This window comes from Convolutriloba macropyga, chromosome 8, assembly GCF_964194025.1.
Source record: "Convolutriloba macropyga chromosome 8, txConMacr16.3, whole genome shotgun sequence".
NCBI lineage: Eukaryota > Metazoa > Xenacoelomorpha > Acoela > Convolutidae > Convolutriloba > Convolutriloba macropyga.
In genome coordinates this window covers 3,080,082-3,107,846 of record NC_134475.1, presented here as the reverse complement: position 1 = coordinate 3,107,846, position 27,765 = coordinate 3,080,082, and the positions used below count along the sequence as shown (strand labels likewise).

Here is a 27,765-nt window from a genome sequence, read left to right as displayed (position 1 = left end):
TTTTGCAACAAACCATAGAAGGTTATATTACATGAATGAACCTTGATGATCAGTGAACGCAATTTTTCACCAACAGATATATCTGAGACAAATTTCAAGGACTACAAGCTAGATCAATTCTTTTTGTGTTATTTTTGAAGTATATTAAAAAATTTGAAACAAATAGAGCTATTAAAATGTCACACAGAAAAATTGAAGAGAGCTAAGATTCTAACTACACCAAAAAAACTTGCAGCAAGTTTTTTTAAATTAACAAAACGCTCTAGGGTTGCACACGGAAGGAGCGAGATTGCTCTGAAGTTGTCGTCCGTGTCACAGAAAGTTTGTTTTGTGCCGAGGAATTACCAGTTAGGGTGTCTTCTGAAAACAGTTCATAGGGGATAAGATACATGTGAAACAAATCTGGCATGCAGCCAGGTAGGTCACCACCAGTTTGATTACTCTTTTTATTTGCTTAAAAATCATTTTTTGTGTCATGCGGGTGTTCCTGTCAATTGATACGTTACGCAGTTGCCATAATCCTGTACTTGCGCATCAACCCACTCATCCACTGGGGTATTTAGAGTATTTTCATCAACACAAACAACGTTCTAGGGGAAAAACAAGAAGAAAAATCGCAGTTAAACAGTGTGACGATGACACAAACATTGTAGTTTTATAAACAAAAAAGTCTAAATTTTTGCCCGAATTAGCCAACAATGAAACTGATACACGGGACTAAATTTAATTCCGGAAACTTCTGGGATTTGGCTCAAAGAGGAGCTTTGGCAGTTAAAGATAGAAGGTTAAATATTACATGATACATTTTTAGAAACAAAATTGTTACTGCTACACGCTGGGGTTTAGCGGGATTCCTACAGAAAGTCTGTTGAAATGTCACGCAGCTGGAAGCAGATGGAAGTGGCTAAAAATCAAGCAAAGTGAAAGACAGGGGTATTTGTCAATCTGGTAGATCTGTGGGAGTGCTTAGCTCGGGAGCTGGAGAATGCCGAGGAAGATATCAGGAAAAAAAATAGGGTGAAAACGGAACAGACGTCAAGAAAAGTCATCCAGAGGAGGATGGAAGCAATAAATACACAGAGTCTTTTCACTATTCCTCCTATTCTATATGAGCTTATGTTCCTGCCTCATAAGCGAGAAACACCACAATTCTTAAAAATTTCGGAAATTTATTGTTGCTGTGCTCTCGAGACAATGGTGTTCGGAAAGATGTTTTCAAAACTATTTTCAGGCAAAGAATATAACGGAGGACGAGAAAAACTGGAACCTTTATGATACGGAATAGAAAAAGCAGAAGACTATTAGAACTCGAAATTGGATCTAGAAAAAGCTTCTGAGTTAGTTAAACTATCATTTTTGTAAGAGGGAGGCAGTGTAGTATCACCTAAGAACAGAACGTATGACATGTTTGTAAATTACAAACAACAGACACAATTCGGCAATTTTACAATTGATAATAGCAGCGGAAACAAACTATAATCAAGAGTAAATTGGATTTATACAGAACAAAAAGAAAAGCATCAAAATTTATGATGGAAATCATCACAGATTGTGACCTTGATTGGATACGTCAAGGATTGATTGTTCTTAAAGGGATTTGTCACGCAGCTAAACTTGTTATCAGTTAGTTTAACTAACAGGGACCTATGTGAGTAAGAATAACCTTGAGAAAATAACAAACCGATAAAAGAAAATGGTAAAAATAGATTGGATAATTTAACCATTAAAAAAAGATAGATTAACCATTAACATGAACACAACCAACGACCATTACTAAAACATCATTTCATAAAATGCCCTTGTTTTTCTCTTAAGCACTAAAACTCTTTAATATTCTCATCTGTTACAACTCTTCTTATAATTTTATTTTTTAAAATTTAATTTAATTTAGCTCTGTAACGTTTGCTGATTATTTCTAGTTCGCAGTTTAATGCAAGGCTTTGACTTTGAACATTTTATTCAGCTTATAACGGGGAAGTAAAGTGTTTTAGAACCCCGCCCCACACCCAACCAAAACTTTATTAGCATAAGTTGGACGGATATCACATTACACATCCACGGGTTATTAACCCTGCAAGATCAAAATTAGATCAAGTTTTTATGATTAGAGTTTGAGTTTTGACATTGGGCTGCAGTTTCCACAAAGGCACAAAATGCGCCATGTACAGAGAACTTTTTCGTTGTACTGTATAAACTGTTTTCTTGATGATATTATGTTAGCCGCCCGTGCGCAATAGTTTGTATATTTAGCTATTGAACGTGGTAATTGGTTAAAATGCAGAGTTAGAATTAAATCAATAAGAAAATTAATGTGGAAGAAAAGTTGGTTCAAATGAATTAAGATTCTTTGGAGTGGTTAGCTCTGATGGTAAGTTTGGTGTTCAATGCAAGAATTCAATCATAGCTTTGGTCGGTAGGCGATATCACTTCTATCATCGTGACAAGTTCACAAAGTCAACAAAGATATTTCTATTTTGTTGATTTAACTCCAAGCCCGAGATTTGTCTAATCAAATGTGTATACTATTTTCTGACAACCATCATCCTTGTGTCAGCCATGAATCAGGTAATAATTTAAGTTTTAAACTAAATCTCTAACCTTGAAACCCAAGGATTTTATTACATATTTTTTCTTTATATCTGTGACACTCACAATATTCTCTGCGTTGGATAGTAGACTACGTTGCATAAAGTTCAACAAGTGTAGTGTGGGGTCAAAGGAACTGCAATCTGCTTGCTTTTCGGTCTTGGTTTTTTCAGTACGCACAATTTTTGGTGAGTTGTGTCGTCGTTGTTACAATCCTTTATATTTGTTCAGAAAAGTCGTAGTCGTATTTGTCCGTTTATAAAGTCTTCATCTGAGCTCCGCTTATCGAATAATTGTTTGAGAATTGAACAACGCATTCAGCAAAAAATCTTTGCTTTATTTCTGACAACATCTAAAGTATCAGGAAAGCATTCAAATAATGTATTAGGGTCCTGAGTGCTAATTATCAATTAAATTATAGAATTAATAATATCAAAATATAAGACCACAGAAGATCGATCTTTCTAGTGAACTCTTGTCTTTTTTTACTATTATTATTATTATTATTATTATTATTATTTTTATTATTTGTATTATTAGTATTATTATTATTATTTTTATTATTATTATTATTATTATTATTATTATTATTATCATTATTATCATTATTATTATTATTATTATTATTATTATTATTAATATTATTATTATTATTATTATTATTATTATTATTATTATTATTATTAATATTATTGGTTTAAGCACTAATTTAATACTAAAAAGTGCAGTACAATTAACTACTTGGAACAAAAAAGTCTTGAGCTTTGTTCGGAAAGCGTTTTCGTTTGGTGAAACTTTTACGTCGAAGGAAGTCGATTCCATCCGTGAGAAGCTACAAAACTGTCTTCAAAGTTGGAGTTTGAAAGTTATAAATGAATTTAGATCTTGTCACTTTGCCATTTCGAGATAACAGCGAGTTAAGATACTCTTGAATCCTCCGCAGATTGTGAACAAGGCGACGATACATCAGAAGAGTCTTGAAAATATTAAATTTTTTATCGTAAAAATGAACCGGCCTGCACAGTTCATTATTCGTTGTAATTTTTGAAGGACAAGGTCGGGCAACCCATGATAAAGCGAATTACAATAATCAAGCTTATTAAAATTTAGAACTCTCACAAGTCATTTAAAGAGTTTTTCTGACTGGAGTCTTTGATGGAATAGACTTTAAGTAAGAAATAGTAATAACCAGCACACACTGAACTAACTTGACTGGAGAGAGAGAGAGAGAGAGATTTTATCATCTAAAATAAAATCCAAAAATTTCACATTATCCGAAATTTTAGAATCCATTGGCAGTTGAATATCACAGACCACCGAGCTTTTCCGTGCAATATTCATAATTTCTGTTTTTTTTTGTGCTTAGTTGAAGTTTTGCACCATTAAACCATTTTTGCAGAGTGCCGAATTTTGAATCGAAAATATTTGTGGTCACATTGTTAGTGTAGACAACATAAAGAACAGTGTCTTCAGCATAAAAATGATAATTCACATTGTACTCCACAAATATAAGCTCTAATGGTAACAAACAGCAAGAATAATGACGAGTGCCTAAAACAGAACGTTGCAGAACAACTGTTTCTACTGATTGCGTCGAAGAAAAATGTCATCAAGTAAAACTTTTTATGATCTACCACAAAAGTAGCTCCTGATAAAGCTGTGAACACGATGCCCCATTCCTAGAAAATTTTCAAGAACAGACAGAAGTATTTCATGGTCAATTGTAACAAATGCGACTGAAATATCAAGTCCAATGTGACACCTGTTTTTTCTCAATTCTAAAGTGAGCAAAATGTCAATAGTTATTTTCAGGTGTGCTGTTTCAGTTTAGAAGAACTTTCTATAAGCACTGAAACTTGCATAAAATATTGTTATCTTTAGGATGATCTCTCAGTTGTTGCAACTGCAGCTCCTTCGAATAATTTTGCGATAAAGATTAGATTTGATATTGGACACTAATTCGCTAAATTTTGACCATCGAGGTTTTGATTTTTGATGCATGGGTTTGCAACAGCTGTTTTTAGAACCTTTGGAAAAATTCCATGCTCTAAGGAGGAATTTATAGGGTTCAACTGCACGGATAGGTAAGAATAAGAAAACAATTTTACAAAACGCGTCGGAATTCTGTCGGGCGGAGACGTACTGCTAGAGGAATTAATTTTCTCAAGTCATTCAGAAGTTTTAGGCTAAAAAACACATCCTGCTCCGTCTTATGCATTGGTTCTCATGAGACGTGATTGAATCAATTGTCACTATAATATTATTAATTTTTGCTTAAAGAGTTTGTTAAATTCGGAGACGAGAGCTTGTTTGCTTTCATATCTTGGCTACTGACAATTTTCTTTGCTTGGAAAAGATTTCAATGAAGCAAACTTCTGACGGGTAGACCCATTCTTTTGTGTATTTTAGATATAAGTAGCACGTTTTTGACGAAACGTCTGAAAAAATGTTTTTCGTTTCGTTTAAAAGGCAGCTTTTAAGCTAATGTTCTTCGTCTTTCGAAAAGCACGCTCTGATTTTCTTCCCTTCTCTTTCAGAAGCAACAACTTGTAGCAAAAACGGATATCGGTGACTTGTCAGGGTCTTAGATTTAGGCGCAATAAGAGTCTCCAAGATTGTTTCTGCTGCTAGATAATTGTTTCCAGCACTGTCAACATCTGCGGGATGATTTTCTTTCAAAATTTAGAGGAGCTTCCACATAAATATTGGGGTTGAATTTTTTCCAATTTCGTTATCAATTTGTTGCTTAGGCTTAGTTACAATTAATTTTTTCAACAAGAAACAAATTAATGAATGATCTGACGTTGCAAGGAACGAATTTGTTGTAACCTCAAAGCGAATATTTTTGGAGGATATGACATGATCAAAAAGCCGTCTTTTTTATGATTTTCGCTTTCTGCGTGCGTAAATAAGCTGAACTCTTCTATAAATAATTTCCATTGAGTTGAGGCATCATTGGTTGTCGTAAAAGAGATATTCAGATCACGTAGCAGAAGAATTCTGCCGTAAAGCAACCTTTTCATCTCAGAAAATTTGTTGAAGTTCTGAATAAAATATCTGATATTACCTTCAAGAGTTCGATAAACGTTCAACTAATAGTAAATTTATTCCTTCAGCTTTAAGTAGCATCAAACAGCACTGAAAATTTTCAGACAAAATAAATTGAAAATTTTTTCAATAGAAAGTCAGATGTGTAAAAAATACAGATTTCTCCACCTCTTTTTTGAGTCGTGGGGCATTATAAAACTTAAATCTGCGTGGAAAACATTGCTGGAGGAAAAAGTTGTCATCCGATGTATTACTAATACAAGATTCCACACATTATGAATATCGTTTATTTCAAGTATGGCACCTAATTCTATTGACTTAATCCGAACTGAACGCGCATTGTGTAAGAAAAAATTGAGCTGAGTTTTCTAAAATTAAGGAGCTTCTTGTCTTTCGTCATTTTTGATCAACACAAGATAGCCATTCACGTGCAGTGTTTTTTAGATAAAATCTTGAAACTAGTTTTTTTTCGGCCAGAAATTGGGTGATTCATCTTTTTCAGCATCGAACTTAAAGACACAGTGGAAGGATTTAAGCACTGAATTTGTTTTAGAGATCTGACGGATGTCCAGAAGGTCCACATCGTTTCTAGCACAGTACTGTTGCATCTCTGTTGTAGTTATATGCTGACTTAGTCTTCCCACATAGTTATGCCGTCGTCTATCAGGTTTTTTGACACCTGAAAATATCGAAGAGCTCGTGTTTGTTCCTGTCTTCACTTCCGTTGAAGGCCTTAGTTTTCTTTGGGTAGATTTCAAAACGAACTGTGCAGCTTTTCTCTTTTTGCTGCCCAAAATTCTTTGAGAGACTGAAGGGTTGTTACTCCTATTTCTGTGAATTCAATTTAGCCGCATTCAGGAATGGAAAATTTGATTTTCTAAGCAACACAACTTCATTTCGAAGCAGAGCAACATCGCGGATTAGTGAGTCGACGCATTCTGTTTTCTTCTCCATAGCTGTAATTCTGTCAAGGGCTGATATCACAGCTGCAAATGTTGGCGAGCATGTTTCACACGACCAGAAAACCATTCCTTGTAAACTTGAACAGCTCGTGATTCCTAAGCAAGCATGATGAACGTATACCTTTTTGTAGTTTACAAAAATCGCAGTTGTTACTGGAATAAATTGCTGTATACAAATATTGCATTTTGGCTCAAGGGGCGTTGGCGGTGGTGGTGCCATTATTACTTTTGGTTAAATTGGGGAGTCAGTGGGATGAAGCGAAAAGCGCTTTAAGGGACTGGGAAAACATTCAGTCAAACAGATGCGGAGAACTTTCACGCCAAATTTTTCACTGCATTGAGAATAAACTATGGTTGCTAAAAGAACTCAAAGGAATACAAAGGGAGGTTTGCTCTTAAGCCACGTGGGACAATCTATCGGATGATCCCCACTATGAGACATCACTGCATCGTATATAATTTTAAAGACAAGGCACTATAGCTCTTTTAGAGCTGCGTCATGAGAAAAATAATTAAAAACATCACTGCACCGTAAATAATTTCAAAGACAAGGCACTATAACTCTTTTAGAGCTGAATTAGAGTCGAAAGAAATGAGTTTCTTTATAAGCTACTTTTTTTTAATCTAGTTGTTGTTGTTGCTGTTGTTGTTGTTGTTGTTGTTGTTGTTGTTGTTGTTGTTGGGGACTTTCTATACAGAAGGGATTTCTCCCGATCAAAACAGTCATTTGCTTTAGAATTCTCTGTGTAGTGTCCCCTCCTGCACTTTGGCACTGCAAGAGCTGTCAATGTCGGTCGGCCCTTTGGAACCACGGCACCCTCTGAGGCATATGATAGCGCTGCGCAGAGCAAAACTTATTTTTGTACGTATGTACGTTATTGCGGCGGAGTGTGACTCGTCCTTCCCTTCAGCATTTTCGCTAGCTAGGTGTTTAATAGTGCGCGTTGCGGCCCGTCCTGCGCCCCCGATAAAGGAAAACACGAGCGGAACAAAGTTTCTCTTCTCGACCACAAGTGTTCGTTCCTCATACTTCAGACATTTCAACGACTCATGATACTCATACGCTGGTACTGATTTTTTCGGGCATGACTTGGCCTTTGGCTTAAAGATCTTCACGTCGAAGAAAAAACGGCTGACCCTCGTCCCTCATAGGCCATTCGCTTTAATGTCTTGTCGCGCGTTTTCATCGGTGCTAGTAGTTTTGTGTATGAAGAACTCGCTTTGAAGCAACTGAAGAGTCGGCTCAACTTGATGGCAAACTTGATGGACATGATGGCAAACGTCATTCATGATTTTAGCAAAGTTGTCTAGGAGCTCGTTGTGTCTTATGTGGGTAACGTCCACTTCGAACAGTGGAGAGAATGTGATAGGGTAAACTTTTCAATTTTCACTTCGTTAGGGTAAAATAGCAACGTTTGAGCTCAGCCAGTTCAAGGCTTCTTTTTCCGAAGCCATTTATATTACGTGGCATTGCTCGGTCTGAAGGCTTTCCATAAGATCCTTCTTACGCGATCGAATGATGTTCAGGCATGCGGTTCGTTGGTCGTGCTTTATGCGTTCCTGGGTGAGATGAGCCTTTGCTCTCATCTTTAAGAGGAGCGCATGCGGTCAGCGAAGGAAAACGGTAAAATTGTTTCACTCCGATCAAGGAAATGCGGAGAACTCTCACGCCAAATGCTTCCACGTAGTAAACACATATATTTCTTGAAGATTTCTTTCTTCCGCCGAAATCTTAAATCATCTGTAATTGAGGTTACCCAAAAACAATATCCGGCCTCTGAATGCACAATAAGTAACCACACACAAGCTCAAACGAAATTAATTAGCCTCCCACGTTCAAGTTCATACTATTTAATAAGTTTATCACAACAATTAGGCTGAGTTTTTCACCAAACTTCCATGAACTGGATTTCCGGATCTATTCTGTTTCGCCCCAGTGTTTTTTATAACCCCCAGTTACAAATTATATGTTGTTATATAGCACGTTATTATGAAAGAAAATAGCACGTGCACCTGGGGGTCAAAAGATTTATGCTAACTAATCTTGGGGGGGGGGGGGGACAGAATAGATCCGGATTTCCTTACCAGGTGCAATAAGAAACTTTAAGCAGACTTAAAATGAATTGGAAACGTTTTAGGGTCTTTCCCGTTAGAGCCGACCCCATGAAATTATAGCCCCACATTATGGTATAATTACCATGATTGTGGGGGCTATAGGTTATCTGTCACCACTAAGCTGGGGGGGGGGGGCTAAAATGGGAAAGACCTACATTTTACAGCATTTTTTTAAAATAGAATAGTAAAAAAATTGTCCTCTAGCTCTATATAGCTCTATATGGTTACACTTGGAGAGATTTCCGCTTTAAATAATGCATCATCATTAACTTCATTCACTGTTTTTTTTTTCATTATTATCAGTTAGAAAAACTTTTCACTTTGTATTTAAATTTCAATTTGAATTAACCTATCGTTTTTATAATTCAGATTGCATTCAAGTGTTTCTCTCTCTCATAACGTATTGGGGGCACAAGATCCATTTTATCAGAAAGAGCTGGAACGTTAATTTTGGTTGAATAAATATATGTGGACCTTTCAGAAGCAATGTCTCCAGCACCTGAGAATCCCGGAGTAGCTCAACAGTTCACAAAACCACAAATCATTGCGCATGTAGAAAAGAGTCTTGATTACACTCTTTATGATGCAAAGTGGATTCCTCGCAGTGCGCGTTTTGTAGTTTTGGGTTCCAGACCAAGAGGGACCGGAACTATGCAGATATACGAACTGACCTCTGGAGCTGGTGAAGTTACGAAGTTAACTGATGTGCGTTCAGCATTAAAAAGCATTTTTGCTGATAGACTTCCGTCAAAATTAAGTTGTCACGTCATTTCAGGTTGAAAAAACGAATTCATTCAAATGTGCCACATTCGGGGCCTCATCTCTACAACAGCGGCAGATTGCAACTGGCGACTTCAAGGGAAATCTGCAGATCTGGTGGGTTATATTTTCTTATTTGCTCTCCGAATATTTTCATATTTGCTCTCCGAATTTCAAAAAAAATAATATTATGAAAACGACCATCAGTGGGTGATCATTGGCTGGGCCGGGGTTCTGCCAGCACCACGTATCGGTTTGCCACTGGACTCGTAAAAAGTCCAGACAAAAATCAAGAGATATCAATTCTAACGTTCAATTTACTTAGTTTCATTGATGTACTACGACGATTTGCTTTTGCAAACGCAATTATTCCCTACAATAACAGAAGAAGTTCCAAACGAAGCACTCTTTCTCAAAAACTATGTCATTCACAGAAATGACAGCATCAAAAAGCGGTCTCTCAAAACATAGAGGAGTTCTAGTGGCGGTAAAAGAATACATTCTATCTAAAGAAATATTCGTTAAGAACACATGCGAAGATTGCCTAATCGTAAAAATTAACACTAAAAATGACTCAATCCTAATCGTCTGCATTTACAAAACACCTAAAGGCAGGCCATACAGATGATGCAAATCAGAAGTTTGAGGACCTCACACAAATGCTAAAGTTTTTAGAGAAGAAAACAAAGCCAAAATCAATCATCATTACTGGATATCTCAACTTCTCAAACAATGACTCGAAACAAATGACGTCACCAGATGAACTTGACAACACCTAGCTCAACTATTTCATAGATGAAAATTTCGAACAAATGCTAAACTTCTGACCTTCCGGGGTATAAAAACAGCTAGATGTCTTCCTAACAAACGAACCACAATTTCGGATCAATTCAAAAATCAAAATTGGTAATAATTATGCCCTCAAAAACAAAAAGTGCTCAGATCATTACGCTTACATAACACGATACAAATTCAAATACGATCAAGCGATCGATCACAGCAGACCAAAATACGCTTATAAAAGAATAGATTTAATTAATTTCAACTGCAGCATTTCAAAAAACCCATTTAACTCCTATTGTTACAGTAACGTTGACGAACTCGTTAAACAATGGTATGAATGGATCAATCGCCTTTTCGGTCAAAGTGTCCCAAGAGTTACTCAGCACAGATCAGAGCTCCCTCCGTGGGTGTCAAAAAGCACATCCCATGAAATGAAAAAAAAACGAAAAGCAATTGCGCATCCAAGTCCTACTCCAACCACACTAAACAAAGTAGTATGCCCCGTAGAAAAAGTCAACACGCTTTATAAAAACGATCAAGTGATCTATGAAAGCGAGATCTTTGCGACACGTCTATTCAGCGTTGTTTAAAAATATTTACGATCAATTAAAAAGTCACCATTCGCAAGCAAGATGCACCTAAATGAACGAACTGCTAATACGAATGAAGAGAAAGCCGAGTGTTTCAATTTATTTTTCCAGAGTGTTTTCAGTTCAAAAATATCAAAAGTTTAGCAACAGTTCAATGTTGAAGAAAAAGATCTGAATCGCTTTGAAATTTCAGAAAAGAAATTGAAAGTATATTAAATAAACTTGATACGAAAAAAGCCAACGGCGATGACATTATAAGTAACCTGCTTCTGAAAAATCTATTGAAAACAATAAGCAGAGCCTTACTTCTCCTTTTTCAAACATTAATTAATAAAGGTAAGTTTCCAGCATACTGGAAAGAAAGTGACATAACACCAATACACAAAGAAGGCGATAAGCCGCAATCAATATTTATTGACCAATTAATTGCTCATGTTGCCCCTCAAATTTTTTCGAGAAACTTTGTGAGCACATTAAAGAAACACTTCACAATTCCCAGTTTGGTTTTCGGCCTCAACGTTCAGCAATTATTCAAATGTTTTGCTTTCTAGACAAACTGAACAAAGAAAGCAACTCAAATGCACATGGTGAACTTTTCGTTTTCTACCTAGATTTCCAGAATCCTTTTGATACAGTACCCCACCACAGCGTTGTTGCAAAACTTTCGGTATCAGGGATCGGGGAAAAGCGCTCAGATTAATAGCTAACTACTGCGACGACAGAAAACAACGCTCTAATAACAAACAAAAATTTCAAATTGATCTTAAAAAACTAAATGAATGGTGCAATAACAACGGAATGGGCCTACACGAAAGTAAATGCAAGATCCTCTTTTTCAAAAAAGACGCTCCACAATAAAAAATGAAACTTAGCATCTCGCCTCATCAAAATGGTGTTGGTATAAGAGTTTGTGATAACCTCACTTGCCATCAAAACGCAAACAACAAACGAGCCTCGAAAACTGTTAAAGCACTTTGGTATCTCAGAAGAAATCACCACAAAACTCTGCCTCAAGTTAAATTAAACGCATACAAGGGTTACATTGTACCAATCATATCCTACGCATGTCAAGTGTGTTATCCGTCCAAATGCGATCTAGTACTCATCGAAAGAGTCCAAAAAATGCGACGAAATGGATAATAGGTTCTTCTCACATATAAGCAACGACTAATCAAACTGAAAATTCGACCTCTATCTTTTTACTTCGAACTTCATAGCTTATTACTATTATGTGATCTCTTAGACAATAAATACAACATTGTCATTGCAAAATATATACATTTCAACAATAATCGGACGAGACAAGGCGCGAAATGTGAAATCAAACTTACGAAAAAACGATTATTCAAAAGCGAGGAAAATTTCTGGTCGAGAACTGCCTATCTCTATAATATTGTCAACAAACACAGACCTTACAGACAACAAAAATAAAAAATATTGGATCAGCGAAAGTTATTGGAAATTCGTTTTTAGAAGTTTCAACGAAATTGACTTGTGCACTTTGAGAATTTGCTCCGTGCGCAAAAACTGCAACCCAATTTTGAAACAATCTCATTTATAGCGATCAATAAGGGTGCTCCAACCCATGCATTGCAGAAGCCTGAACAACTACTATTACCATTACATGAAGAATTTTGTATTTTCAAAATATATCATTAAAACGATTATCAGCAAATATATAATATAAGAGGCAAAAAATGTCAAAAGTAAGAGAAATGTAAATTTTGTCGCATATATGAATTAAACTAACAACCTCACTGTTTCGATACTCTTTCCTATTGAAGCGTGAGCTATAGCGTCCTGGATCCTCGGATGCAGATTTTTGAGCTCCTAAGAAGCGCGAAGCTGGATTGCGATCTCGGATACAGGGGTTGGCGATTAATAATTGGCAATTGAATTAAATCCAATACGTTATTTCCAAGACGTTACATCTCATTAGGACCAAAATAAATCTCGCTCTCCTTCGATGCTGTTTTCTCGCCTGTAATCGAAACCGAGTATTTACTGTTCACTGAATTTCAAAGTTGAAAGGAACTCGGCTTCTGAAATTTGACGAAATCATAAACATTGAAATGAAAATCCTTACTCAACGTTTTTTAACGAGCAGTAAGTGTTTGATCTCCAGAAATAAACTGGCAGGCAGCAAGCTACATTCGCGTAGCCTTTCAATATAATCGTTTTTCCAAATCCATTTTGATGTCTGCTTTTGAAAAATTTACTATCTGTTCAAATCTGTCTTTGAAGGCGCCCGCAACTCTGATGAGTGGAATTGACTGAAATAATGGTTGAGTGGTATAAATTAACCTTGGTGGACTTGCAAGAGCTTTAGTCAGAGTGCGTTTCGATTTTTTTAAGCTCTAATAACCCTTCTGAAGCTTTACTGAAACAATTTTACTCCACCAAATTTTCTTAATAGTTACACCAAGATCAAGCGCTGAATTAGACGCAACAAAATTTTCCCTTAAAATGTGAACGTTTAGGATGGAGAATTAAAATCAAAGCAACTGCAAGAAGCGATCAGTTTCTGATGAAGCCAAAATGAGAGTCGCATATATTTTGAGAAAAGCAAACAAATTTTGATGACTCTTTCACAGCACGTGACAAGCTCCGATAGTTTACCTATAGGTCTATGAGAACTTATTTTATCTGAATAGCTTTTCAAGAATCCGGAACATAGTGAGTCAGTGCAGACGTAGAAACAGATTCTTGACATTTCAACCCTCAAAAACTCTACTGCAACGAAATGCGGAGCGAAAAGAGGGTGGTTTTTGTTCATATTGCTGTTTTTGAGAGATCGAGAAATTGATGTGTGAAAAAGTTTTCTCTAAGCGAGCAAAATTTTGTTCACGTGCGGCTTTTAAAAGCAATATTTTTGCAACTTTTGATGGTTATGAGGTTTGATTATGATATTGTATTAGTTTTAGGCTTGTTTTGATAGCAATTAAAGGTTTCAAGGTTACCTATAGGTCTATGAGAACTTGTTTTTATCTGAATAGCTTTTCAAGAATCCAGAGCATAATGAGTCAGTGCAGACGTAGAAACAGATTCTTGGCATTTCAACGATCAAAAACTCTACTGCAACGAAATGCGGAGCGAAAAGGGAGTGGTTTTTGTTCATACTGCTGTTTTTGAGAGATCGAAAAATTGATGTGTCAAAAAGTTTTCTCCAAGCGAGCAAAATTTTTTTGTTCACGTGCGGCTTTTGAATGCAATGTTTTTGCAGCTTTTGATGGTTATGAGATTTGATTATGATATTGTATTAGTTTTAGGCTTGTTTTGATAGCAATTAAAGGTTTCAAGGTTACCTATAGGTCTATGAGAACTTGTTTTTATCTGAATAGCTTTTCAAGAATCCAGAACATAATGAGTCAGTGCAGACGTAGAAACAGATTCTTGACATTTCAACCCTCAAAGACTACTGCAACGAAATCGGGACCGCTTGCAATTGTTGATGACAGCAATACCTCTTTGACGTCGGCCACATTGCAAACCAATTCACTAAGCTCTGCATTCGCAAATTTAGTAACAGAATATTGTAATAAAATCTTTATTAAAAGCTTCAGCTTTACCAGAAAGAAGCACAAGTTACGGCTCCTTGCTTCAAAACATTCAGTTGGAGAAAGCAGGTTGAAAGTCTAGAATGTTTCTGGGAAAATAGTCCGATATACATGGCTGTTTCGAATGCTAATGAATCTTCAAAATCCTTATCCAGAACTGGATGACGGCAATTATCTTCATTTCTGAGCTGTTTGCGGCAAAAGCTTTCTCCTGATCAAAAGATATATTGTTTGCGAAGTATAGGAAAATTTAAAAATGAAAGTTCGAAAATAACTCTCCCGCGATTGAAATTTTTTTCTGACTGACATCACTCTCGTCGGCTCAAAAAGTTTTAGCTATAGTGTAGTTAGCAATTTAGGGGACGAATGCAAGCGTTGCGTTTGAGATTTCAAATTTGTATAACTAGTGGAGATCATTTTGAACATTACAGAGTCGCCTATATTTTTTTATTAAAATATAGCTCCGGAGGAAGTAAATTGTGATTTATCTCATCAACAGCTTTCAAAAATCAAAAAGCAGAATGGAAACAAATTTTTTCGTTTGCTTGAAACACGCAAATAAGGCAATACATGAGTTGCATAATGACTGAGCGGTGTTCGCTTAATTTGTTTTGAGCAAACGAAACAAAAACATTTTGATGTGGAAAGCTACATTATTTTCTCGATTATTTTAAGATTTGACGCAGAGCAGTGACCGGATGATAGTCATTACTTCAGATTGTGACCCTTTTCTGTTTTGTAAATTGTGCTTGAGAAGTCAAAGCTAAAAAATTTTAGCCAGGACATTAGGAAGATTGTCTCACAAAATTTTGTCTTTCCGAATTTTTGTATTTTGCAAATATCTTTCCAAAATACAAAATGAAAAAGGATGGTATCACTGATATCTATCGTTTATAGTGAGTTTTGTGTTAAATCTGGGCGGAAATATTTGTTGAATATCGACTTTCTCTATCCTCGAATAGGCTTCCAGAGACACATTTTGTCTTTGCAGAACGCAGCTGATCGTTTAAGTAAAATAAAATAAAGAAACGTCAATTCTGTTTGGTACGAATGCTCTTTTTACATCAAAAAAATTCAAAGTCCTGCATCCTTTGTTATCTTTTCTACAGCGCTAACTCGGGTTTATAAATATATTTTTGAGTTTGTAGTTTTTTAGATATCTCTTAATAAACCCGAGGTGGAAGTTGACTTATGCGTTTGAGTTGCCGATTAGCCAGTTCGAGTTGATGTGAACAATTTGACGAAACCGATTAGCCAGTCATACAACTCGTTTATAAAACGATTTAAGTTGCTGTTGCAAACAGGTTAGAAACAGGTAGGAGTTAAGTCTGCTACTGCATCATAACGGCAGCAGAAGCTAAACTTTTCGATTTGTTGGCTTCCGTTACGAGACGTTGTTCTGTATTCATTGATATCATGGAGCTGGAAACTAGAGAGAAGGTTGTGGCCTACTGAGTTGAGGTCAATTGAGTTTTTAGGAATAACACAATTATCAGCTGTTTTCTACCAAAATAGCTTTGCAAATTAGTTGACATTAGCCGAAAGATTCGATAAGTTTTGCTGGTTGGTTTTCATGTTTGTCATCTGAAGTCAGGAAGGCCTAGTTATTTTTGCCATAATACAATTGCCTATAGTGAAGAGCTTATTAGCTTCAAGCTGGAAATCTTTGATATTGTGCATAAAAATCTTCAAACAAGTTATTGAGCTTGTGCATGATTTGGTTCTAGGAGTGTTATAGAATACAGCCAAACACATTTTTTGTTAATCTCGATTGTAATCGTAATGGTCGGAGATTGTGTTTAATAACTGATTTCATATTTCAAATTTTAGCTTTGCAAATTTTGATAGTTTTCGAAACCACCATAAGCTTGCTTGCCGAATTAGTTTTCACTCTCACTTGTGAACAATTGGTATTTCAATAAAAAAAACCTACGTCTAGATGTTCTTTTGACTAGGTGTCGGAAATTGCTATGATAACCTGAAGAGACACATGAACTGCTGCTGTAGCGTCTTCTTTCTACATTTAACAGACTGCGGTCATTGAATAAGAGATTGAATTGTCATTGAACTTTAACGGCTTCGTTAGTCAAGAACTCTCGAGGTTTGGGACAGCTGTTTTTTTTCTAAGACTTTCTTCTGGTGTGAGCGTCACATCTTCAATCTTGATGTCTCTGAAATACCATTCAATATTCTTCTTTTCGAATAATTCTGATGGTTTCATTTGATTAATAAGACAGGTCTCTTCAGTATAGCTATTCCTGAAATTGCGTTCTCCGATGGCAAAATTTGACATAAACATAGGATTGTGACATTCATCTATTTTCTTTGCCTTTGAAAGCCGTTTTCGGGCCACCCAGGGACTACAAAGGGTTGCCAAGAGATTTTGGAGTCTGTTCTATATCAATGTTACAATTTCTATTAATCTTGTGATCATTTCAATAAATTTGAGTGGGGAGAAAATGTACATACTAGGGGGGCCATTTAATAAAATTGTTATTGTAACTTTAGTTCGTCCAACCACGGAGGAATGAAATACGTGTATCAAGAAGATATCTTTTTAGGGACATCGAGAACTTGAGCAAAGCGCCAGTGTTCTCACATCAGAGTGCTCACTCAGAAATTATAAATGCGATTGACGGCGCGGGTGGTCTAGGCCAAGAGGGCGCACCCGAATTGGTAACAGGTTTGCACCAAATTTGTTCATTCGCAATCAAGGGTAGCTAAAATTGTAAGAGGATAGTTTAGAAGACTCGGCTAGGGCATTCGCCGACGTGTAAATTAGCGGAGTTGACTGGGGTGTTACGACAAATAAATCTGATGATTCAACAGTTTGAAAATTTTTATATGGATGAGGTTAAATTTGTGGTAAGGAAAGGATTGATCGTCATCTTTCTATTGCATAATTCGACCAATGTCATGAAAAAAATGTCCCTCAAAATAGTGTAAAATGCTTAAATGTTAAAATATTTTGTTTGATATAATTTCAAATGAAATAGTGTAATTAGCATTTCATATGTTTCATATCGAACTGAATGGATGTCTAAATTAATAAATGATATATATGACATGGATTCCAGGGGGGCGAGATGGGGCTGTTCGGGTTTGGGACACAAGGCAAAGTGACTATCCAGTCGCCAGAATGGAGCCCCAAGAAGGCGAGGCAAAGCGGGACTGTTGGGCGGTAGCATTCGGTAGGTTACTTGACATCTGTCTTGTACGAAATCATCAATGGTGTTATGCATATGGGCCCACAGGGGGTCAGGCAGGGAAACAATTTTCACAATATTATAATTGTGATTGGTTGATAATCATGGCTTTTGTTGCAGGTTTTTACTAACGTTTTAATAACAGTTTTTGTGCAGGACTTACTGAACTTATTGTAGCACTCGTTGTTGAAATTTAAAAACTTAATTCCTCTCGAAGTATGTAGTATTTATTGTAGTCCTGTTGGTCTTTTTCAATGCAATTTTTTGTATTACCGATTCCTCGTCTGAGCATCCTTCAAAAATTGCTTGCTTCCTCCAGATTTTACAGTAGCCTAGCTTAATTGGCGGAAGTTTGCAACCGAAAATCAAATGGGAAGTCTCCAAAATTTATTCCATTTTTCTATTTCAATCTATAAACAATAAAAGGATGAATGTATTCGAGTAAAACCATTTGCAGCTCCTTAGGCAATACCTCCCCCCCCCCCTACAAGCTAAAGCAGATTTTAATTGATCGCCCCGTCCACCGTTTGTTTCAGAGCAATTTTGTCCGATATTAGTCCTTTTTTGCTTTAATAGATTAGGCTTCAATTCAAGAAGATACTCAAGATACTTGAATATTTCAATTATTTTTGCCATGACGCTGGTTGTATCTATCAAAATGACAATAAAAATAATCTTTTTGAGCTAATTTTTAGGTGCAATCAAATTTGGACGGATATGCCAGTTATTGAATCCTCGAAATTTGTATTCCATTTTTTCAAAACTTTCTTACTATCGATCTTTTCACGCTCCATTTTGGATCTTAAGGTGTGAATATATAAATTTTATCAGCTTAGAGTATTCAATAGATAGTTTTATGGACTTATTAGTATGAAACTGCTAAAGAAATTCCGTTAAAGTAAAATAGATTCACTAGTAGACTAAAACATAGCAAAGTATCAATAATTTGTTTTCAAAAGTGCATCAAATGAGAAGAAAAATTGTTGGGAAATCATATTCATCAATTAAAGTGTTTGTTACGCTGAAAAATTAACGTTTGCTTGCTTCCAGTTGTAAAATTCAGGACAGCTTAACACTGATCTTTCGAATCATATATCAGAACCGGAAAATTGAAGTGGGTAAAAACTACTCCAAAGATATGAAGATCTATTTTTACGGTATTATTAATAGCCGCCGTCAGTCTATGCCTCTTTACGGCTATTATTTAGGCGCTCTCCTTTTTAAAAAAAATTCGATCCACCTGTTGGTCACGTTTTTCTTTTTTACATAAGTCGCGATTTTCACGTTTGACTTCTGACTGCATTGAATTACGCAATATAGTGAATATTGTCAGTCAAAAAATCAAAATTAAAAGAGACGGGATAAACCGATAAAGCCCCGTCATTGATAATTAGGTTATTAAAGTTCATTAGAGTGTTTGGTAGCTGACGTTGGTATTAAGCTTGTTAGCTTTTCGTTTAGAAGCTGAATTAAGTATAGAATTAAGTTTTAGAATCTAACTGAAACTTCTCGCCAAATTAGAACACTTTTTGCCACTGGAAAAAAGAACATTAAAAAATTCAGTCAGTTTGTCGCTTCTTTTTATAGCTGCGAAGCTGTAAGCTGAGCGAAGCTATATTGCGGTGCTCTTGTTTTTTTTTGTTTCGTCGTCTGACGCTCTTTTTTCGTTTTACATTTGTTCACACACCAAAGCTGAAAAAGTCAAATTTTCTGAATGACTTTTTCCTCTCACTAACGGCATTTGCGCGCGTGACGTCATTTCTCACTCGCTTTTGCAAAAGTTTTTAGGTTATTTGCGTGATTAGATTTTGATCATACGTGATTTACCTCACTCAATAAAATGACTTTTGCACTTTAAATTTAAGTTTAGTTTGAATTTGTTTAAGGTCAAAGGTACTCATTTGTGCAGTACAGGTCCCTAATAAGAGGCTTCTGCGGAATGAATTTTAACTAGCTTTATTAATTTATCGCTGAATGTTTTTTACCTCGTTTTTTTGAGAGGCGTCGATTTTTTTTCAATTTAGATCTGTATCTGTTTCTGTCTCTATTATATGGCACGCAGGTCTATTCCTTCGCAGCTATTCCGGCAATCTGCCGGCTATGTTTATTCCTGTTTCAATCCCGATGTGCATCAAGCACGTCAACGGCGGCTTTTTTTCCCGCAATCTTCCGGATATGGTTATTATTTGGAGGGTATTGATTGAGAACAGACGTTTTCAATTTTTTTATTAGAAAGTTTGTAAGAAAATTTTTAATTTGCGTTTGCTCTAACGTTTTATTGCAAACAAAGGAATAAGCAATTGTTGGTTAGTTTGTAGAAAAAAAATATTGGAAACGAGTGTTGATTTAGTATTAATATGGCTCAAAATGTTAATTTGAATTTCGTAATCACATCACCGTGTTTGCTGACGAACTTAAAAGTTTAGGTACCGATACCAAAAGATTAAATAAAAAACAAAATTTTTTGTTTAGCTCTTCGATTTTGCAAGTGGATATTCTAATCAAATTTTTTGAAGAATTTGACAAAGTTTTAGTCTTCATTTCACACAAAAAGATGAAAAATAATAGTAAAAAATCCAATTAGAGTTTTCAAGATATAAGCCTCCATGTTGGCATGCGCCTCGATTTGAAAAAATGCCAATTCTAAGGATAATTTTTACGGCGACGGAAAATTAATGGAAAAATTAGCTTGATTAAAGTTTATTAATTTCTCTCGAACGAAATTTGAAGCCATTATTGTAAACGTGTTGGTCTTTTTATGGAAAATTTTTGCTCGACGTTTTTTGTGCTTTTTTTCTAGAATATTCTTTGACTTCTCCAGTGACTTTTTCACGCCTCACTTTTACGGTTTTGAGATATCTCGATTGCTCTTATTGTTCGTTGCTAATATAAGTGTTGTGGCTGATATCCTGGAGGTCGCGGGTTCAAAGTCCACATAGTTTTTGCACCCATCAAAAAATTTCTAAGCCGCACTCCTAAATTAAATCCCCCGCCTGTCGTTGCAGCAATCTTCCGGTGTTAGTCGGTTGTGTTCTTCAATTGGTACCTGACATTTCCTATTTCTTCGGCCTCCTTTTAATACGGTGCTGTTGACCTGTGTGCACTTCTTTGGCTTATATTTTCCACCGTAAATTGAAAAGAACAACTTATAATGTTAGTGCTTTGAAATGTTTTAAAAAACGCTGGAACGCTACACATTTTAAACAAATTAAATTGAAAATAATTTTCTTATCATGAGTTTGTTTTACCCAGTCATCTCAACTTTTCAAGGTTCATTTTTCTCCCCTAGAATTTATTTTTTGTGCTGAGTTTTAAGTAATTTTGGAGACTTTTGGTTTTCAATTCTCTATATTTTTTCGTTGTTTTAAATTTTTTTAAGAAAATGTTTGCTGCAATGATTTCTCTCCATTATGCAGCAGCTTTGTAGCATGCTTAGTTTTAATTAAAATTACTCCATGAAATTGATTGTAGGTGACTCTCACAGTGCAGAGGACAGGACAGTGGCTGCTGGCTACGATAACGGAGACCTGAAACTTTTCGACTTGAAAAAGATGGCAGTCAGATGGGAGAAAAATGTTGGCAACGGGGTGAGAAATGTAACATTTTCCACCCAGAAACTGGGTTCACTCCCACCTTAAGGGGTTGTTATCACTCAAATTCCACGCTCTCACTTTAATATGATTTATTAGCTCAAAATATCAAAAACTATGCAGAAACTCAATATATTGAGTGGGGATGGCTTCACGTACTCTGGGAATTAATGGAAAGCGTCTTAAAATACTTGTACTGAAAGGTTTGTTTTTATTTCTGTTCGTATTTGTTGCATTGAATCTGCGCCATGATTATTTTAGATCTGTGGTCTGGAGTTTGACAGAAAAGACATCATGATGAATAAGTTGGTTGCGACGACCTTAGAAGCAAAGTTCTACCTCTTCGACATGCGTACAGAGCATCCTACTAAGGGTTTTGACATGCTCACGGAGAAGGCACATAAGTCCACTATTTGGGCAGTGAGACATTTACCACAGAACAGAGACGTATTTGTCACGTGTGGTGGGAGCGGGGGTCTCAATTTATGGAAGTAGTAAGTCCTTTTTGTTGTGAGCTAAGTTCTTAACGAAGCGCCTTGCTTATTTTTGGTACCAAAAACATGTTCTTCCTCAAAGTTTTTGTTTCCTTGTGCGACTCAAATGAAAGTGTCGTTTTGAGAAAATCTGAGGTTAATTTTAATATTATATAATCTTCAGATGTTAAATGCTGCCCATTTTCCGATGATGCGCTTGAATAAAAGTTTTTTTTCTGATGAATTTTTAACCAGATTTAAATGAAAAATTGTTTGGACGATTAGTATGTTCGTTTTTCAGTTCCTATCCTTCCTCGCGTGTGAAGGAGTGCAGTGACGGGACTAAAGAGGGAGTGGTGGGAACAGTTCAGAGTGTGCAGAATGTCATCATGTCCAGTCAGCCGATAGCATCACTCGACTGGAGTCCAGACAAGATGGGTCTGGCTGTGTGCACTGCATTTGACCAGACATTCCGAGTCATAATTGTCACCAAACTCAATACTTTATAGCTACTACAGGTCACTAGTAATCAGTCCTTTGTAATCATAGACAGCTGTAGAGTGACGTCAATGCTTGTGTTTACCGACATCCATTTTATATTGACCAACTGTTTGGCTACAATAGGAAATAATCAAAAATTAGATTGGATTTTGGTGCCAGCAATTAGTTGTCTAGTTCTCTAGATGTTCTCAAAAGTCTCGCTGAACCTGAAGATCTGAATTCATTTTGAGTGATATGTTGGAGCTACTTAATTATGCAATATTTTTCTGCCACAAAAAGTTTTTTGAACAGTGCTGTTTGTTCGTTTCGCCGTATATGATGTTGATTGTTGCTAAATATTGTAAAGTTGACTATTTTACCTCTCATTTTGTTCTTGATTAGCAGTATACAGATGTAAATATGTTCATTGTAAATTATTGCAAATAGTTAAACGCTATCCATCGATTAGTTTTTAATCGACCATGTGTTAACTGAATGTTGAGATGTGTTGTTTTGATGTTTAGATCTTCTTGATAAAAAATAGAAACTTTTATTTTCAGATTGAACAAAATGGCCGCGCGCAAGTTCTTTGTTGGTGGAAACTGGAAGATGAATGGCAACAAAGCTGCCATCGATGTCATTGTTGAGCGACTGAATGGTAGCATTAACACCAGTGTTGAGACAGTTTGCGCACCCCCTCAATGTTACTTAGACTATACTAAGAGCAAGCTCGATTCTTCTCTATTTGTTGCCGCCCAGAATTGTTACAAAGTTGAGAAAGGCGCTTTCACAGGTGACATAAGTCCTGCAATGTTGAAAGATCTAGGAGTTAGTCACGTGATTCTTGGGCACAGCGAACGTCGACATGTATTTGGGGAATCGGACCAACTTGTAGCTGATAAATGCGCTCATGCGCTGGCAAACGACTTGACAGTCATCGCCTGCATCGGCGAGAAACTTGAAGAGAGAGAAGCGGGCCAAACGGAAGCCGTCAATGTTAGACAACTGACTGCAATCAAAAATGCAATCTCTGATTGGTCGAAAGTTGTGATTGCGTATGAGCCGGTGTGGGCAATTGGAACCGGAAAAACTGCCACTCCTGACCAGGCCCAAGAAGTCCATGAGGAACTAAGAAAATGGCTGGCATCTGAGGTCTCGAAGGAAGTATCTGATAGTATCAGGATAATATACGGAGGTTCCGTAACTGGAGCCAATTGCAAGGATCTGGCAAAGAAGCCAGATATTGATGGGTTCTTGGTAGGAGGAGCTTCGTTGAAACCTGAATTTGTTGACATCATAAACGCGCGAGATTGAACCGCAACAAACTCTTCACTGAATTAACTTTGTGGTAGAACATCGACTGGTCAATACGCTGCACTTGCACTTTGAGTTGACTGAAAATCTGTCCTAGCATTTAATGATGGTAATGATCGTAACCAATAACCAAAGCCGATTTAACTTAAAATCTATAAAAAGTTTCAATTGAACTGACTAAATATTTTCTTAATAAAACTTAGCACACCGGTTTTTTCTCCCAGGAAATTTCATTGGGCTCAGAGATACAACGCGAAGAGCACAGAATTGATTTGTACAGAATTGAAGAGTACTTCATAATTTGCTTAGCTCGAAATTTTGTTCACAATGTGTGTGGTGTCCATGTTCGTGCATAATTGTTTGTCTGCTGCTAAAGCTGCTCAACATTAACGTAATGAATAATTTATTACCGTACAAATATTGCAGTTTATTTATTCCTATTGATCGCTAATTATATAAACGCTTTTGGGCGGCTGAACTTGTTAGTGATCTTTCTTTGTGTCGACTCCACATGTCTTTTTACAATTCAAAGAATTTTTACAATTCAAAGAATTTGAATTGTATCGGGGCGCTGTCTTTTTTTACAATTCAAAGAATTTGAATTGTATTGGGGCGCTGTCTTTTTTTTAAGATCTGTTCACACATTTTCATGATTTTTGAAGTCAAATTGGAGTAGTGATATTGGTCACGCCGAAACAGGAAGTGGAGCGAAAAAGCGAGTGGTTTTGCGGCGTGAAATTTTTTCGCTCTAATTTTAAAGTAGTGAGAAAACAGTTTTTGAACAAAAATTGCTTTCTCGCTAGTGGTTTTTTGTTCACATGCAGCAATTTCACTTTGGTTTTTACTGTTTTCAATTTTTTGGATCGGATTTTCTAAATGTTTTTCCCAATCCATCCATAGTCCGTTCTAGGTCTAGTTTTCTGTTTAGTCAATGAAAATTCTTTGAATTGTACGTCAGGACTTGTCCTGCTATATTTTTTATTCGTCTTTCTGATTTTTTGTTACGACCATATGACGTCACAATCACATCAATTCTACCTTTTGTTCATTCGTTCATTGGTTTCAACCGAACTGCGTGTGTGACGTCATTTTTTCACTCTTAGTGGAGAGAGTTTTTGTTCATTCGCGTGATTAAGTGTTCGGTCACATGTGACTTACCTTACTGTCAAAAATAACTTCCTCGTCCTGAAATTGTCTTTTCTTTACTGTAATTCAAAGACATAAGGTCAATTGAGTGCGTGTCACTCTAATTGATGGTTATTTGAGGGCAGATAATAGAAGCAGCAATAAGCATAATTAATGACTTTTTGTTTTCATGAAAAGTTTGTATTTGATACTAGTCGATATCTTTTTCTTTATGTTATCTAAGTGATGCCTAAGTGAACATATGATCTTTCGGTTGAGCAGTTAATAATTTTTGCGGTTAACAGTTTCAGCACTTTTCGTAAATTGTTTGAATTAAGTTCTACCTGTTTTTGTTTGTTGTTGTCGTATGTCTTAGTTGCACTAATTACTGCTTCCATTAACATCTGGTAATCTAAAAATGAAATCTAATAGTTGTTATGACTTTTGGACATATTTAGTTACAAAATATTAAATGGATTTTGTTATTTTTGGGATATGGCCGTAATTGACGTTCTTTTGTTTTATTTTGTGTTGTCTCCTGTCGTCTAGTCTCATTATTGGCAGGTCTCAATGGAGTTACTGGTTTGAGTTTGTAAATTTCTTGTTTGTAAATATTTTCGTAAAGTTTGTAATTTCTTGTTGAAATCAACTTGCCAGAATTTAGAGTGATGGCGAATACTGGAATCCATTGTTTTGAGCAGTTGAGCTAGGCTAAGACTTCTAAATAGGTACTGTTTAGAAGTCGGATCAAAAGAGCCAAATGGTACAAAAGTTAGTTGTGAAGGAAACGTGTCCTCAGCAAAACCTAATGCGAATGTTTACTATTGGTTTTTTGGTACTAATCTCCAGAACCATCTAAAATAGACTGCAATGAATTTGAATCTTGATTCTTGAAACTGAAGAATGTTTTTTTTCGAAAGCAGGATTGGGCGTTTTTTAGTATCTTAGGGTAAGTTAAATATTTGTGTTAGGTCAACAAATGTAGACTTATTAATTGATCATTGTAATTGTAGTCAAATCAGCCAAATCAAAATGAACCGGGTGAAGTTACATCCTTGTCCTTGAATCAACCTGTTTATTTGTATTAACTCTAATTTTGCTGTCCCGGGAATAAATTTGAATGACAAATACGTTCACTGTTTGCCACTTTCAAATTCAAATCTCGTATCCGCATTCTTGGCTTATTTGTGGCTCATAACCTACGGATGGAAAAATTTTTAAACCAAGCGTTTAGTAGTTCATAATTTAGTAGTTCGCAAGCGTTTAGTAGTTCGCAATTTTTTTGAAATTAACCCAAGTAAGGACAAACGGTTAGACAATAGTACCGGTGAAGCTTTCTTCCTTTTTTTCAAATTAGACGAAAAATAAATCAGACTTTTTCGAAAACTGAAGGCGAAGTACACTAAGGTACCAAAAAGCCACGTACACCTAAAGATTTTTTAAAAAGCAATTCAAACATCAAATAATATAACATTTTGAGTTGAAATTTGTTCTCTAATAACGCGTCATTGCACCTTTAGCTTTTTTAACGTCTAGTAGAAGGTTTGTATAGTTTTCATACAGCTTTCTCATGACGTATTCGTTAATTTCATTCCAAATTTCATACTTTTTCTTCTAAATTTTCCAAAAATCTCGTTTTCGAAATCGTTGCTTCAAAATTGCCCATAATTTTTTAAACAATAGGATTCAGATCTGGACTGTATGCTGGCCATTCTAGTACCTTCCACTCGTTTTCTTAAAAAAACTTGCCGATAATCTTCGATTTATGCACAGGAGCATTATCTTGTTGAAAAATAATGTCCAGGAAATGCAATTTTTCTTCGTAATTTTTCAAAACTCCGAAATAATCGACAGCTTTTGGCTTTTTTGGACACTTAACAAACAGTTTCCGTCAATATGATCATATTGCACCCCAAAACATAAGGGATCGTTGTTCCTAATGGGGAATAATCAGGCACAGAATAGTTATTTTAACGAATCCAGCGGCCAAATCGTAAAAATCTTGTAAAACCAATAATTAAGAGTTTGACAATCTAAACAGTTCTGCTATTCGGACCTCTTTTTAATAGCCGCACAGCGATAGCTGGGGCTATTATTGGCCTTCTCTTGGTTTTTTTTATTTCGTCGTCACGATTTTTGTTACGAGCATATGACGTCACAACCACTTCAAATCTGCTTTTTGTTCATTCGTTCATGCAATTTCAACTGAAGTGCCTGTGTGACGTCATTTTGCTTTTAGTGGAGCGAGTTTTTTCGTTCATATTTGGTCACACTTGACTTACCTCACTCTCAAAAATGACTTCCTCACTGTGAAATTGACTTTTATTTATTTTAATTCAAAGAGATAAGGTCAATTGGTTGTGTGTCACTCTAAGTGAAGGTTATCTGAGAGCAGCTAATAGAGGCAGCAAAAACTTATACAGATTTTTAATCAAAATATATATAACATATCAGCCTTCAATAAAAAGACGAAATTTTTGGGTCTGTCTTTTAATGTTTTTTCGAGACTGCAGATCTACGAAGCTATTGCGGCTATTTTCTGGCAGTCTGCCAGCTATGTTGTTTATTAATGTATTTTAAATTTCTCAGTTCATCACAAGACAAAATTTTAATACAGCTAGCTTTTTATGCAATAAAATTGAAAGCATGAGCCTAAAACAAAAGCATAGAGTCAAGAAAATGACAAAAACTATATTTCACCAAAAATTATCTAATTATCTTATCAGTCGAATTGTTTCTATATTCTTGAACACTTCGTTTGGTAGGTATGACGATGCTAAATTTTGTTTGGTTGAAAAAGACTTCTGCAAATTTATGCAGCACGCCTTTATTATTTGGAAATTCACTGGCTCGACCCTGCTCGCTCCAGTTCAGTTGGTTGCTAAAATACTTGAATAAAAAACTTATAGCAAAAAAGAGCGTTTTCACCGAAACCGCCCTCCGAATAGCACTTAGCAATAAACCTTTATTAGAAAGGAAATTGCAGCGATAACTCGGTCTTCTTACAATTTAGCACTTGGCGCTAGCACCTACATTGCCGCTTTAAAAAGATAGAAAAAGAAGAAGCAAAAGAATAGAGGTATCATAGTAGGTCATGGAAGAATTTTTATTAAGTGCCTTTGTTTTATCTGCAGGTTGGTTTGATCTTGGTAAAATGTTTCATTATTTTAGCGTTTT

The 27,765-nt window shown here is 36.0% G+C and overlaps 3 protein-coding genes across 3 annotated transcripts in view; 2 read left to right on the top strand and 1 right to left on the bottom strand.

Moving 5' to 3' along the window:
• Positions 1–8,478, bottom strand: part of LOC142344391 (MAGUK p55 subfamily member 2-like) — an 87,809-nt gene extending 79,331 nt beyond the window's left edge. The window contains exon 1 of the mRNA XM_075395999.1: positions 8,447–8,478. The gene's annotated coding sequence lies outside the window, so the exon portion shown is untranslated. The remainder of the gene's footprint in view (positions 1–8,446) is intronic.
• Positions 8,479–9,172: 694 nt separating this feature from the next.
• On the top strand, positions 9,173–22,614 carry LOC142344387 (dynein axonemal assembly factor 10-like). Its single transcript, XM_075395995.1, has 7 exons — positions 9,173–9,416; positions 9,487–9,587; positions 16,962–17,083; positions 17,478–17,591; positions 21,078–21,193; positions 21,458–21,690; positions 21,971–22,614. Exons 1-7 carry the CDS (start codon positions 9,198–9,200, stop codon positions 22,176–22,178), a joined length of 1,113 nt encoding a protein of 370 aa, XP_075252110.1. The 5' UTR covers positions 9,173–9,197; the 3' UTR covers positions 22,179–22,614.
• A 74-nt stretch (positions 22,615–22,688) lies between these two features.
• Positions 22,689–23,673, top strand: LOC142344390 (triosephosphate isomerase-like). The gene has a single exon (XM_075395996.1). The coding sequence runs from the start codon at positions 22,720–22,722 to the stop codon at positions 23,461–23,463; it is 744 nt and encodes a 247-aa protein (XP_075252111.1). The 5' UTR covers positions 22,689–22,719; the 3' UTR covers positions 23,464–23,673.
• Positions 23,674–27,765: the final 4,092 nt, after the last annotated feature.

Bases quoted from the DNA above. Each gene is read 5' to 3' on its own strand.
- LOC142344387 (XM_075395995.1), top strand. From the start codon at position 9,198: ATGTCTCCAGCACCTGAGAATCCCGGAGTAGCTCAACAGTTCACAAAA. The intron at 9,588-16,961 runs GTGGGTTATATT...ATATCTTTTTAG, and splicing joins AAGGGAAATCTGCAGATCTG to GGACATCGAGAACTTGAGCA. The intron at 21,691-21,970 runs GTAAGTCCTTTT...TTCGTTTTTCAG, and splicing joins GGTCTCAATTTATGGAAGTA to TTCCTATCCTTCCTCGCGTG.
- LOC142344390 (XM_075395996.1), top strand. From the start codon at position 22,720: ATGGCCGCGCGCAAGTTCTTTGTTGGTGGAAACTGGAAGATGAATGGC.